At 48.0% G+C, this 15,114-nt stretch overlaps 1 protein-coding gene across 2 annotated transcripts in view; it reads right to left on the bottom strand.

The window, feature by feature from the left end:
* The window catches only part of fbxw4 (F-box and WD repeat domain containing 4), a 69,071-nt gene extending 56,585 nt beyond the window's left edge, over nucleotides 1–12,486 (bottom strand). For both annotated transcript variants that reach the window (XM_030106867.1, XM_030106866.1), the window contains exons 1-5: nucleotides 12,209–12,486; nucleotides 7,200–7,295; nucleotides 6,214–6,399; nucleotides 5,974–6,106; nucleotides 4,754–4,839 (exon numbers count right to left, since the gene is read on the bottom strand). In XM_030106867.1, the coding sequence (XP_029962727.1) occupies nucleotides 4,754–4,839; nucleotides 5,974–6,106; nucleotides 6,214–6,399; nucleotides 7,200–7,295; nucleotides 12,209–12,396 (689 nt within the window). In that variant the 5' untranslated portion in view covers nucleotides 12,397–12,486. The remainder of the gene's footprint in view (nucleotides 1–4,753; nucleotides 4,840–5,973; nucleotides 6,107–6,213; nucleotides 6,400–7,199; nucleotides 7,296–12,208) is intronic.
* Nucleotides 12,487–15,114: the final 2,628 nt, after the last annotated feature.

Here is a 15,114-nt window from a genome sequence, read left to right as displayed (position 1 = left end):
TGTGAAATCCAAACATTGCCATCGTTTCATCTTTGACCGACGGTCTGAGACTTGTGATGAATATCTTTCAGCTAGGTGACTGAATTAGTGGGGTGTGTGTGGGGTGTGTGTGGTCAGGTGGAAATGCCTCACACACACCACAAGTAGGGCTGAAACGATTCATCGAATAAATCGAATAATTCGATTACAAAAAAGCTTCGAAATAAATTCTGTTGCTTCGAGGATTCGTTTATTAATTGTGTACAGTGAAACTACCGTGAACCCGCCAGCGTGTAGCGCCCGGAACTAAGCCGCAGCATCATGTTTCCGCACGAGAGTGTAAGACGCACGGACATGTCGGAACAAGCAGATGAAGCACAGCGCGGTGAAACGACGCGAGAAATGGAGCTGCGTCAAAATACAATTGAAAACAAACGGGAACGCGCGTTCCACCAGCGACGAGACGCAGACGCGTCGGACGCGGCGCGATGTCGCGACGCGTCCGACACGTTCTCGCGGCGTGTCGGGGCGTTGAAGAGCAGAATGAAAAAAAAATGCTGGCGAAAAGGAGGACGGACGACAAAGAAAACGCCAGAAAATGTCAAAAGTTTGGGACAACTTTAAACGAAAAAAAAAGGAAGAGCTCGGTGCAAAGTCTGCAGTGCCAAGCGGAGCTGGCGGATTATAACAGCACCACGTCCATGCTGGAAAAAATAAAAAACAAAGTGACTGAAATTGTTGTTTTGCCCTCCTTTGAATGCACTTTAGAATTTTAGGGCAGCTGTCAGTTTAAAAAGGTGAAGATGCTGTTTTGGACTCAGCCTGAGTTTTATTATTTTAGTTTGTTTCTTGCACAAGACAGATAGAAATTAATGTCAATAGGAATTGTTTGATAATACTGAATACTGCCTGCCGTACTTGAAGTGTTCTTTAATAATCAGCTGTCATGTGCATTTTTTTTATAATGAAAGTAAGGCCTTAGCCCTCTCTCAGGTATTTTATTTATTTTTTATTCGAATAATTTGAGAATTTAAATTGTAATGTTCATCCTAGCAATGAGTGTTCTTGTGCAGTTTAATAAATGTTACTGCAAGCATTAATAGTTCATATTTTTGTCCGTGGTGAGTTTTATGCTTGCCAAAATAAAATAAAAAGAGATGTTTAAAAAAAAAAATTAAAAAAAAAAAAAAATATATATATATATATATATATATATATATATATATATATATATATACAATAGGGGAAATAAGTATTGAACGCATTAACTGTTTTGTCATTACATTTATTTCCAAAGATGCAATTCATGTGACATTTCTTCCAGACACTGGTATTAACTCAAATAATCCACACATGAAAAGAAATCACAACATTCAAATCCATAAATAGTGATTATGTGGAATTAAGTGCAATAACACAGGAAAAAAGTATTGAACACACCATGGGAAAGCTGTATAGTTTGTCAAGGAAAGGCACCATACCATCTCACACCTGAAAGTAATTAGTCTTTGTACTTCCTATAAGTGCAAACCAACATCAGCTGGGTTAGTGCTAATTGATGGCCCTATAAACAGGTTGTTTTTTCACCAAGTAGTCAAACAAGACACATCTCATGATGGGTAAAAGCAAGGAGCTCTCTCAAGACCTTCGCAGCCTGATTGTTGCTCAGTATCAGAATGGAACTGGTTACAGACTTATCTCAAAGAATCTGAGTATTCCAGTAAGCACCGTTGGGGCCATTATCCGCAAGTGGAAGAAGCATCACCTTATCATCAACAGGCCGCGCACAGGAGCTCCTCGCAAGATTTCTGACCAGGGAGTCAGAAAGATGGTCAGAAGAGTTCTCAAAGAGCCAAGGACCACCCGGAAAGCACTCCAGCAAGACATGGAGGCAGCAGGTACAAGTGTTACAGAGAAAACGATAGGCAATGCACTCCACCGCCATGGCCTCTATGGACGCTCAGCCCGCAAGACTCCGTTCCTCAAAGAAAGGCATGTTGAAGCTCGTCTAAAGTTTGCTAAACAGCATCTGGATAAGCCTGTGGAATACTGGGACAATGTTGTCTGGTCAGATGAGACCAAAATTGAACTTTTTGGCTGTCATACTACACACCATGTTTGGAGGAGAAATGGCACTGCACATCACCCAAATAACACTATACCAACAGTGAAGTTTGGTGGTGGAAACATCATGGCATGGGGTTGTTTCTCATCTCGTGGTACTGGCAGACTTCATATAATTGAAGGAGCAATGAATGGAAACATCTATCGGCAAATTCTTGAGATGAACCTCCTGCCATCCACCAGGATGATGAAGATGAGACGGGGCTGGACCTTTCAACAGGACAACGATCCGAAGCACACGGCAAAGTTGACTCTCCAATGGTTTAAAAAAAAGAAAATCAATGTGTTAGAATGGCCCAGTCAATCACCTGACTTAAATCCCATCGAACATTTGTGGAAAGAACTAAAGATAAGGGTTCACCAGAGGGCACCAAAGAATATTCAGGATTTGAAGACAATCTGTGTGGAGGAATGGGCAAAAATCACACCTGAGCAGTGTGGGCGATTAGTTCATACATACAACAAGCGTCTGGAAGCAGTCATTGCAAACAAAGGCTTCTCCACAAAGTATTAAACGAGTCTCAGATAGTGTGTTCAACACTTTTTTCCTGTGTTATTGCACTTAATTCCACATAATCACTATTTATGGATTTGAATGTTGTGATTTCTTTTCATGTGTGGATTATTTGAGTTAATACCAGTGTCTGGAAGAAATGTCACATGAATTGCATCTTTGGAAATAAATGTAATGACAAAACAGTTAATGCGTTCAATACTTATTTCCCCCATTGTGTGTATATATATATATATATATATTATCTGATTAATCGATTAATCGACCAAATGAATCGATAGATTAATCGATTACTAAAATAATCGATAGCTGCAGCCCTAACCACAAGTGAAGCCAACATGTTTCTGCAGTCAGAAAAGTCACTGAGCAGACAGGAAGCTGTAACAGGAGGCTAAGGTAACATCTTGAAGCCTCTGAGGCATCTCTTGTTGTGATACTGGGCTATACAAAAATACATTGATTGACTTATTGATTGATAAAGCTATAATTCTCACGTACGTTTCGGTACTAAAAGTTATCCAAGGTTCAACGAACAAATCACACACAACAGTTCATATTAGTGGAGACAAGCCTGTCGATCACACCGTTACCAAGGCAACAGATCCACAGAGCTGAGCTCACCTCTGATTGGTTGAGACTTTCAAACGTTTCAGGGTTTCATCCTTTTTAAGTATCTACTGAACACGAAAGTGAAAGTGACCAGTTTTTACAATTCCAAACCGTTCTGAGAGCTTCTGCGTTCAGGCCATAAAAACCCTCTTCCCACAGGACCACACTGGTTGGTGAGTTGGTTCAGATGTTGTCAATCTGACTGACAGCTGATCGCATGCAGAACTGTTTCAGTGACTCACAAGATGGTCGGTACAAACAGATCGGGATGAACGTTCCTGCCCCCTGGAGGCTCCTCTGGAGCTCCAGTTCCCTTTGCCTCCTTTGTTCACTCTTCAAAGTGGTGTTAGTGTTAAAGACTAAAGCAGCAGTGTGTAATACTGCCACAGTGCTTCAGAGAGGACTGCAGTCTTAGCAGAGTGCCCCCCCCCCCCATCAGGACAGGTGACCTGATACCCTGGTGCCTTTATCCCTCCGTTCTCTGAGTGGCGCTCCAGAGGGGCCAATGTCTTTCAAACAAAAACTAATGTAAAGCTTGAAGATTCTTCCTGGAGCGTTTCAGGATTCAGCAGGACAGTCTGTGATTACAGCTAATCTACAAGGTTTAAAGACTCTACACCATTAGAATTAAAGACGAAGCCTTACAGAAGTGTTCGTCTTTAACCAGGACATGCCTGGAGCCCTGAGAGCATCCACAATACGGCTGGAAGAATCTACGTCAGCAGAGACGGCAGGCAGCATCATGGAGGGCCAGACCATCATGGTCCAGGGTGGGTAAGGCGGCTCGCCATGCTGTCTGGACTCTTCCTCTCTCTGGCCGTGACTCAACCCTCACAGCTCCGCTGCACATTTCAGGTTCTTCAAGAAAAGCCCAAAGTGCTGCACTTCCAGGTGAACCCCCAGCCCACCCCAGCCCACCCCACCTCCTTCTTCTACAGCTGCTTCACCAACTCCCTGTTGCTCCACCTGCATCCATCTCCCCTCTCAGCAGCGTTTCCTCCGAGTTTCTAATCTGAAGTTTGTTCAGCCATCGTCCAGTTCTGATGCTTGTTTTTCTCTTTCCTGCTCACGTGGTCATGTGACTCAGCGTACAAGGAGCTCCTGAGCGGAACCAGAACTCTTCCAGTCTGTCTCCAGCTGTTTATACGAGGCACTGATCAGGGCTGAACTTCTAATCATCTGATCTGAAATTTAATCTGATCCAAGTGAATCAGATCACTGAGGTGGTCCGGACCCCTTCCCGAGGAGCTGGACCCCATATGGCGCCCTATGCCTGGCATTGAGAACAATGTGTCGTGGATGTGTTGAGGCGGCGGCGCAGCCTGAACCTCGCCATCCACCGTGGAGCGGGTGTTTTTGTGGAGGTGTAACCTGACTGCAGGGCGGAGCTCAGCACGCTGACAGTGGTGGCAGAAGAGACACTGAGAGAACCACAGGCTCAGAACTGGACCAGGGTCAGGGAGCCAGGCTCTGGGTCCAGCCCCAGACCCTGGATCTGGATCTGGACCATCATGAGTAAAGTCTTACCTCTGTGCCGGACTGATGGCGACCGACCACACTCGGTCAGACATGGGGAGAGTTTCTCTGGGCGAAGAAGAAGATAAACTCCAAATCTGAAGGAAAAAGCAATTAGCTTAGCATCTACGCACAAACCATGACTTGATAAGCACACACTGAACTCTACTGTTCTAACTAGTGCTGGGCAACGATTCAATTTCTTAATCGCAATTAATCACATAATTTTTCTGCAAATAATCGCGATTAATTGCATTATGCGCATAATACAAGAATGAATTCAAAAGTACTCTGTAAAGATCATCCTGACCCCAGCCGGGGACAGGGACCTTGTTTTTTTTTTTGCTAGAGTTTTGCAAGAAGCATAAGTTTACAATAATAATTTTACAATTCATCAAATATGATTTATAATAACTTAAAAACTTAAAAAACCAAGTCTTTACCAAGATTGCCACCCCCGACCCCCCAACACACACACACACACACACACACACACACACACACACACACACACACACACACACACACACACACACACACACACCAGCAAGAGCAGAGCAGATGAAAAACGAAGTTTGTTATGAGGCACACTTCCTCAAACTTCATTCTATCTCTGACCTTCAGACAGAGAAGACAGGATACATTCAGTGGCGCCGAATTGTGCCTCATTAAGCCAGATGGTGTGTTGAAGGGAAATTTACTTTATTTTTAGTGTTTTCAGCGCCTGAAGACTGCCCAGAGGGCCGAAAATCTGCACCGGCTAAAGACGCGATTTAAGTTTCACTTTCGTTTTTGTCATATCTGCGCTCCTCATTTCAGTTTGTGCCTCATACCAGCCTTTTCCTCCTGATTTTTCTGATAATTTGGCCGAGTTCATTATGGCAAATAATGAGGAATGGACCGAGTTTCACCGCAGAAAGCACTGTGTGTGCTTTTTTGAAGCTCAGCTGGAGCACAATGTGTGTGTGTGTGTGTGTGTGTGTGTGTGTGTGTGTGTGTGTGAGGAAACGTTAACGCCTGTTGAAAATATTTGTCGGCGTTACGTGCCCAGCCCTAGTTCTAACAATTTTTATAAAAGGTCAATGGATTCAGAGGCAGATACACCCACTAACTAATACACTGTTACACCATTTGACGTGTTAATGTTTTACTTAGCTGGTCCTTGTCGGAATAACGAAAGAAACAAATGTCATTTTTAAGTCATCAGCTGGACAGAAAGACAAGGTTCTGACCCGGACTGTGCGGTCTCTGGATCCACTGACGATCAGGTCTTCTCGGCAGTCCAGGCAGTGCACCTCCTGGCTGTGGCCGGGCAGCTCCGCAGAGCCGCCGGCTCTTCTGCTGTGGACCAGGATCCGCCCGTCACTGGCGCACAAACACACGGGACCACATCAGTGCCATCACAGGCAACCCCAGACGGCGGCGGTCTGCGTTTCCCCTGCTGTTCTGAGGACGGTCGGGGTGTGGTGTACCTTCCTCCACTGATCAGGTGGGACGGCGTGCTCACGAAGCGGCACACGTCCCCCCGGTGGCCGGAGTAGATGCGCGAGGGGCGCTGCTGCAGCCGGCCGGACTCTCTGCGGATGCGATGCGCTCGGATATCCGCAGCCTGAGACACAAACAGGGTGTCTCCGTCCAGCTGTAACCACGGCAACAGTCTGACGTCAAGACACAGAGTTTAAATTGAAGAAAGAGAAGTGAGCATGACATGACTGTGACCAGTCCAGGCACAAACAACGCACATCTGACACATTAACTTCATTCCACAATATTCACTCTGTAATGGTCAGTAGAGCGAGGGGAGCAGAGGATCTGCCCCTCTGTAGAGGCTCTACTGCCCCTCTGTAGAGGCTCTACTGCCCCTCTGTAGAGGCTCTACTGCCCCTCTGTAGAGGCTCTACTGCCCCTCTGCAGAGGCTGTACTGCCCCTCCTATTGCCCCTCTGTCGAGGCTGTACTGCCCCTCTGTCGAGGCTGTACTGCCCCTCCTATTTCCCCTCTGTAGAGGCTCTACTGCCCCTCTGTCGAGGCTGTACTGCCCCTCCTATTGCCCCTCTGTCGAGGCTGTACTGCCCCTCTGTCGAGGCTGTACTGCCCCTCCTATTGCCCCTCTGTAGAGGCTCTACTGCCCCTCTGTAGAGGCTGTACTGCCCCTCCTATTGCCCCTCTGTAGAGGCTCTACTGCCCCTCTGTAGAGGCTCTACTGCCCCTCTGTAGAGGCTCTACTGCCCCTCTGTAGAGGCTCTACTGCCCCTCTGTAGAGGCTCTACTGCCCCTCCTATTGCCCCTCTGTCGAGGCTGTACTGTCCCTCTGTCGAGGCTGTACTGCCCCTCTGTAGAGGCTCTACTGCCCCTCTGTAGAGGCTCTACTGCCCCTCTGTAGAGGCTCTATTGCCCCTCTGTAGAGGCTGTACGGTTGCTCTGTTTTCAAACAGCAGACTCGTCAGTGAGCATCTTACTTGGTTTTCCACTTGAGCAGAACTTCCTTCCTGCAGACGCCATCATGCCAGTTCTGAGCCGTCCTCACTCGCTCCTTCAGAGGAATGTGAGGATATCTGCAACAACAGGGACACATGACATCCACCACGTTTCCATGCAGTCAGTATCGGGGTTCAGGTCAACATTCTGGTTTCTGAAACATCTGGAATAACCCGTTGACCAGCTGAAACAGACAGAGTTCCCCCTGGTCACATGATCGGGATCTCCTCATTCAGACCACGGCCACAGACGACTCCATGACTGCATTTGCACTTCATGCCACTAGGTGTGCTGTTTGCATGTTCAACTCTATTTTACACAGACACCACAGAGGAAGCAGGGCTGCAGGCCTCTGCATGTTGTTAGAAAAACAGAGTTAGCAGCAAGACGTGGTGACATGTTCAATGATGCGATGCAGCGTTTTCCAGTAAAGACAAGAACTGAAACATCGTTTCCACACATTTTGTTTACTGACTCGCAGTTAAACTGGATCAGTAGTTCCTGGACTCAATAGACCAGATTCCTTGTGGATAGAACATGGCAGAACAGTATTTCATGTCCCTTTCGACCGGGACATTCCCATGCACGTTTATAAGAACAGAAGTCCGGGTTAGAAAAGCAGTGACCAGGGGTAAGATTTGGGTTTTTAAAAACCGGAATATGAGCACGTTGGGGTTTTTGCAGGTGTTTACATGGCTGTGTGCAGCCGCGTTATTGTGAATATTCCGGTTAAGAAAGGGTTAATGGCTGCATGGAAACGTACCAACTGTGAACATGCTTCACAGTGGCTGCAGGCTTCCGGTCTGCCTCAGGACCTTTTAAGGTTCTCTTACTAGATAAATGTCTTCAGGGCCTCGCTCCTTCTTATTCAGCTGATCCGTTTTTACCATAATGACCCTCGGGGCCCTGAGGTCCTCAGGCAGTGGCTCATTATCCAGACCAGAACCAAGACCCATGGCGAGGCGGCCTTGAACCACTATGGCCCCCACCTGCCGGAGAGCCTCAGGACCACAGAGACTGTCCAGATCCTTAAAGGGAGCAGGGTTTCCGTTATCCGGTAATTACCGGACTTTGACTGGTAAAATCTGCCGAACACCGCCGGTGAAAAACATTCCCTCCAAGCTCAATTTTTATTTGAATATTCCCGCCAAGCAAAAACTGAATTCAAAAAGGCAATTTCCACATCATTTTGTTAAAAAAAATCCAATAAAACCCTGAGTTTTATCTTTTATGAATAAGCCTGGTCCATGTGGAAAAACACTTTTTTTTTTTTCAGGCGGAACTAAACTTGTAGCAGTGTTTCATTACTCCGACAAAGCGCGCAGCACAACAACAATACAGCGGGAGACGCACGTGGAAACAGGCGAAACTTAAAGACTTTTTAATAAACAACACAGTTCAGAGGAGAAGGGTCAGAGCCTGGAGAGCCAGGTGAGTCGCTGTCCAGGTGCAGATCCTGACTCATGACTGGGAAGTAGGGCTGCACGATTTTGACAAAAAACCTAATTGCGATTTTTCTGACCAATCGTGTGATTGCGATTCGATTTGCGATTTTCACATTTTATACTTTCAAATGCAGAAAACCACTAAAATTATGGTAAAAAATAATTCTTGTTACTTTTACATGGTCTTGCTCAAGTTGACACATGAAATTACACATAATGTAGACGAACCTGACAAAGCCTCAGGCAGCGGCAGCGAGACGCCACCGTGCTGTCTGCATCACGTTTGGAAAAAAGAGTGCGTTGTTTTAATGAAATAAATAACAAAATGAAGAAAACCCAATGCTGTCCAAATTGTAATTCAATACTGGTCTTGCTCGCATGGTTCACAGAACATTATTTGTTTAGTAACAGTTTTCAACGTGAAATAAATGGAAATTAAAATCCCAAACCGCAAATAAGCACCAATCAGAAACCAACTTCAGCCTCTAAAGATAAAGGGTAAAAAAAATTAATCTTTATTGCTGTAATATTGTTAGATCACGGTCAGTTTAGTAATCCTACTCTGGATCATCTTCCCTCACATTCTTAATAATAATAATGCATTGGTTTTATATAGCGCTTTTCAGGACACTCAAAGACGCTTTACATTGCATTCTTCATTCACACCATACTGGGTGGAGGTAAGCTGCTGCTGTAGCCACAGCTGCCCTGGGGGGGGCAGACTGACGGAAGCGAGGCTGCCAATCTGCGCCATCGGCCCCTCCCACCACCACCAACCATTCACTCTCACAACTTTCATACTAGGCAAGGTGGGTGAAGTGTCTTACCCAAGGACACAACGACAGTTTTACGCCTGCGGGAGCGGGGATCGAACCGCCAACCTTTCGGTTATAAGACGACCTGCTCTACCAACTGAGCTGCTGTCTTGGGCTGCAGCTTCATGTTTTCATGGAGAGAGACGAGCGAATCACATGCTGGATGAAGCCTGAGCCGTGGGGCGATCGGGGGAGAGAGAGAATAGCCTATGACTCGTCCACGTTTGTGTAATGTGTAGTGGTGTTGGTATAAATTAGCCGTGTTTCCTCTGGATCTGGCTGCTGCACAGCAACACCATCTACACCTGGCTCCACGTGGTTCTTTTCAAACCAGAGTCCAAACAGCTGAGCTCCAGTTCCTTCTGACACCAGCGGCTCCGCCCCCTCTCCTGCTGTCATCTCAGACATTTTCACACCGAGATCGAGTCACACTGAAAACTTTGTGCTCCTCTCGACACCGCAGAGCACACTGCAGGGTTTGTTGTTAGCAACCTGACGCTAGTTAGCTGCAGCAGTGCAGTGCAGACATACTTGCTTCCTGTTGTCATTTCTGATTGGCCGGTGGCCCGGAACGTGAGACTCGGAACGTTTTGATTGGCGGACAGGTCTGTCACTCACATGCCTCTGAAAGCCTCGGCCCTGTGCGGTTCGGGTACCGCAGCAGCTAAAGCCTCAGTTTCGATGTGGTGGCGGTTCATCGTGCGGCCCCACTGGGGAGCCGTCCGGGACGCCGCTGTTTGACTCCTCACTCACTGACACAGTGCAGGGTTTTAGAATCAGTTTTTGCAAACACAACTTTACTTTGAAGATAGAAAAAATGTTTCTAGGACCAAATTATTTATGTTTTTAAATGGCTTTGTCACGTGGAGCGACAAAGTTTACATCGATTGAAAAGACACCCCCCCTTAATAAAAGGAACATATGTTTTTTACAGGCTTGCTTTGCAGGTGAGTAGATTTTATATATATGTCCTGATCTTTGGGCAAATCTTTGAATAAATTCCCCTACCACTCTATTGAATTGTAGTCCACACAAAATTTGACAGGCGAGGGCGGTGCCCTATGAAAAGTATACCCGCCCCCCCGATAATATTTGACTGGGAAATCAAGCACTTGTCCGGTATATTGAAAGCCTGCCGGTCACGTTGTCCGGTACCATTTTTTTTTATAGCGGAAACCCTGAAAGGGAGGTTAAAACACACCTTTTTAATCAGGCTTTTAGCTGACCTCAACTTTACCTTCATCAGGCCTTCATCAGATCTTATATCTTAGAGTCTGTAGGTTGTTTTCCTGATCGGTTTCCTGCTCAGCCAGGGCGGCCGAAGAGCGGCTGATAAGAAGCAAATCAAGGTTCTGGAGCGGCCTCGCCAGTCTCCAGACCCAGATCCAGGAGGAACTCTTTGGAGGGAGCTGCAGCCTGCTCAGCGACAGCCCCGCAACCTGACAGGTCAGGAGGGTTTGTGTGGAGGAGAGAATCCCGGTGAAGAGCTGCAGGAAGGTCTGACCTCTGGACATGCAAACAGGCCTCTGCACTCAATATTAGCAGTGATTTTCTCAGGATTTCAAACACCTATGAACCCCAGTAACATACAAATAAATCACTACAAAATCATACAGTGTGATTTCTGGATGTTTTTTAGATTGTGTCTCCAGCAGTGGAAATGAGTCTGAATCTGCTCAGTGGGAGAACTTGCAAAATCGCAGGAGGTGTAAATACTGACGCTCGTCACTGTATACAGTTTGACTGACTGAAATAATGTGGGAAATCTGTTGCTGCTGCTCACACACACACACACACACACACACACACACACACACACACACACACACACACACACACACACACACACACACACACACAGAGTTTCTGAATAATCACTGTTTTAAATGTCACCATGCTGCCTGGGCTCCGATGTGTGGAGTGAACAGACAGATCAAAATACCAAAGCTACAGGTTTCTCAATTAAACCTCCTGTGATTGGCTGTGGGACTACAGCTCCTCTCCTGTGATTGGCTGTGGGACTACAGCTCCTCTCCTGTGATTGGCTGTGGGACTACAGCTCCTCTCCTCTGATTGGCTGTGGGACTACAGCTCCTCTCCTCTGATTGGCTGTGGGACTACAGCTCCTCTCCTGTGATTGGCTGTGGGACTACAGCTCCTCTCCTCTGATTGGCTGTGGGACTACAGCTCCTCTCCTGTGATTGGCTGTGGGACTACAGCTCCTCTCCTGTGATTGGCTGTGGGACTACAGCTCCTCTCCTCTGATTGGCTGTGGGACTACAGCTCCTCTCCTCTGATTGGCTGTGGGACTACAGCTCCTCTCCTCTGATTGGCTGTGGGACTACAGCTCCTCTCCTCTGATTGGCTGTGGAGTCTGTCCATCTCGGTGAAGCTCCGCCTCTTCCTCCAGGTGTTCCTCTCCAGATGAGTGGTTCGGAGTTGAAGCAGACAGAGTGAGCTCAGTGAAGACGCTGCTGATCCAGGAGAACAGCCCTGCTCCCCACCAGACTGCCTGCAGCAGCGGCAGGAGGCCTGAGGCTGTGACGGCTCAGTGGGTTTGTTCCCTGGATGAGGGACCAGTCCACGTGTCCGTGAGAGAACCCTACAGGAGCAGTCTCATGATACACAGACACACAGAACGCTCCTCCACCCCCTCCACCCCTCGTCCTCCCCCCTCCCAGGTGGAGCTCCGGGCTCGCGCTAAGCTAGCCCCGGCCAGCCGGTGCTTACATGTCTGCGCCGGTCCGGGTGATGCCGCTGTTCAGGAACTGTTTAGCGACGTTCCTCCAGACGGCGTCCCGGCCCACCAGGCGGCTCATGCCGCGGCTGACCTGCGCGAGGCGGCCGAGCGAGCGGCGGTCCAGGTGGGCCAGGATGAGCAGCAGCACGTCCTCCGGCAGCCGCGGCAGCAGCAGCATGGTCCGCCGCCTCAGCGGGGGGAGGGCGGCGCGCGGCCCCCCATCGCCACGGGCTGCGGGACGAGTCGGGAAGCCCTTCCTGCTGCGCGCGTGACGTCACGGTGACGGAGGCACGTAACGCCCAGCGTCACGACGCACCGTGCGTCGCTCTGACGTTCCTGTGTGGATCCAGGCTTGTACAGAGGAGGGTTACAGAACTCAAAATGATTCAGCAAAGCTGCAGAAAAGTAAAGCAGAAGATCTCTGAGTGGCAGAAAGACAGATGTCCCCAAAACCACGGGGACTAATCTGAGAGGACAGAACTGTGACTTTAACCATCCGAGGCAGACCACGCCTCCTTTTCTGCTGCTGTATTCACTCATCTGCTAACAGCTTCAGTTTCACTTCAGTTTATTTCATTCACTGAAAAAATAAAATAAATCAGTTCATCAAGACAATAATCTCTGTGTTCATGAATAAAAGGCAGCAGAAAGAAGACTGATGTAATCTGCTCTGCCCCTTTATCTAATATATATTCATAGTGTTTAACATTGAAAATCAACTGCAGACATAAAAAAAATGCATAAGCTCACTCTGTAATTAACTTTTGTTAAAGTTTTTGTTCTTTTAACCTGTCCTGTCCAGCATGGAAGCAGCAGAATAGAGGTGTGGCTGCTCTTTGCTCTTCCTAGAGGAGCTACTAAGTATAAAGCTCCTCTTGATAACAAGCCTTACTTTATTTTATCTATGTTGAATGCTGATACGTGATATTGCTGGAGCTGACGGTGACAGAAAGACGGGAAGAGAGACAGAGAGACAGAGAGAGACAGGTAGAGAGACAGAGAGAGACAGGTAGAGAGACAGAGAGACAGAAAGAGAGACAGAAACAGGTAGAGAGACAGAGAGAGACAGGTAGAGAGACAGAGAGACAGGTAGAGAGACAGAGAGACAGGAAGAGAGACAGAGAGAGACAGGTAGAGAGACAGAGAGACAGGAAGAGAGACAGGTAGAGAGACAGAGAGACAGGAAGAGAGACAGAGAGAGACAGGTAGAGAGACAGAGAGACAGGAAGCGAGACAGAGAGACAGGAAGCGAGACAGAGAGAGACAGGTAGAGAGACAGAGAGACAGAAACAGGAAGAGAGACAGAAAGACAGGCAGAGAGACAGGAAGAGAGACAGAGAGACAGGTAGAGAGACAGAGAGAGACAGGTAGAGAGACAGAGAGACAGAAAGAGAGACAGAAACAGGTAGAGAGACAGAGAGAGACAGGTAGAGAGACAGAGAGAGACAGGTAGAGAGACAGAGAGACAGGTAGAGAGACAGAGAGACAGGAAGAGAGACAGAGAGAGACAGGTAGAGAGACAGAGAGACAGGAAGAGAGACAGGTAGAGAGACAGAGAGACAGGAAGAGAGACAGAGAGAGACAGGTAGAGAGACAGAGAGACAGGAAGCGAGACAGAGAGACAGAGAGAGACAGGTAGAGAGACAGAGAGACAGAAACAGGAAGAGAGACAGAAAGACAGGCAGAGAGACAGGAAGAGAGACAGAGAGACAGGAAGAGAGACAGAGAGAGACAGGAAGAGAGACAGAGAGAGACAGGTAGAGAGACAGAGAGACAGAAAGAGAGACAGAAACAGGAAGAGAGACAGAAAGACAGGCAGAGAGACAGAGAGACAGGAAGAGAGACAGAAACACAGGAAGAGAGAAAGACAGGAAGAGAGACAGGTAGAGAGACAGAGAGAGACAGGTAGAGAGACAGAGAGAGACAAGTAGACAGACAGGTAGAGAGACAGGTAGAGAGACAGAGAGACAGGAAGAGAGACAGAAACACAGGTAGAGACAGAGGCCATTCACCTGTGTACTTGCGAGAACACACCTGTTAGTTGTACTCCGAGTACAGACTTGTGATGAGGAAGAACACGTTGACGTTAATGCGCACCTGGAACTAGAATACCTGATGACATCATAGTGTGTTTAGAAAGCAGAATATGAAGAGTGATTAAAAAGTGATTAAAGACCAGCCTGATCATGACCTCTGACCCCTGAGAGGACCCGGGCCTGGCAGACTCCCTATGTCCAGTCATGGAGGAGGGGCCACTCGTGCCCCCCAGCTGTGGCTGGACATGGGGAGGAGGGCCTAGTCGTGGCCCCCAGCCACTGATCCCCAGTTGTGCTCCGCAAAGCTCTAGTGTCTAGTGTTGGTTGTCAAGTCTTGTGGGATGGGGAGGCGAGAAGGTAGGGGGGAACCACCACCACATGATCAGCCTCCCAACCGGCCACACAATCCCCCCCCCCAGCCGGCCACAAGGTGGCCAGGTCCACACGGCTCAGGAGCCACAACAGGACACCCCAGGATGCCACCGGGAGATCCAAGTAGGGGGCCCACCAACCACGACATAGGAGGCCAGGAGGACCAAGACTCCTCCATCACCAGGGATCCGGCCCAGGGTGCCACAGACCCAGAGCACCCCCACAGGGACTGGCCCAGACCAGGCAGGTGCCCCCCAGCAGAGGAGTGTGTAGAAACCGGAGTGGAGCCGGTGTTTTGGAATAACTGGTTTCCCTGCTTACTGGCGACTGGTTTCTTTCTCGTCCCTTGCTGCTGGTAGGTGTTAAAAACCAGACAAAAAGCTGTCAGAGCGTTTATGAGTCTGATTTAAACACTGACAGGAAGTGCTAAAGGAAGTCGGTCACCAGATAACAAGGAAACCAGTTAATTTGAAACACTGTTTTGACCG

Source organism: Salarias fasciatus, chromosome 13 (genome assembly GCF_902148845.1).
Source record: "Salarias fasciatus chromosome 13, fSalaFa1.1, whole genome shotgun sequence".
Lineage (NCBI taxonomy): Eukaryota > Metazoa > Chordata > Actinopteri > Blenniiformes > Blenniidae > Salarias > Salarias fasciatus.
The sequence above is the reverse complement of the archived record's forward strand: the minus strand, read 5'-3'. Positions and strand labels throughout refer to the sequence as shown.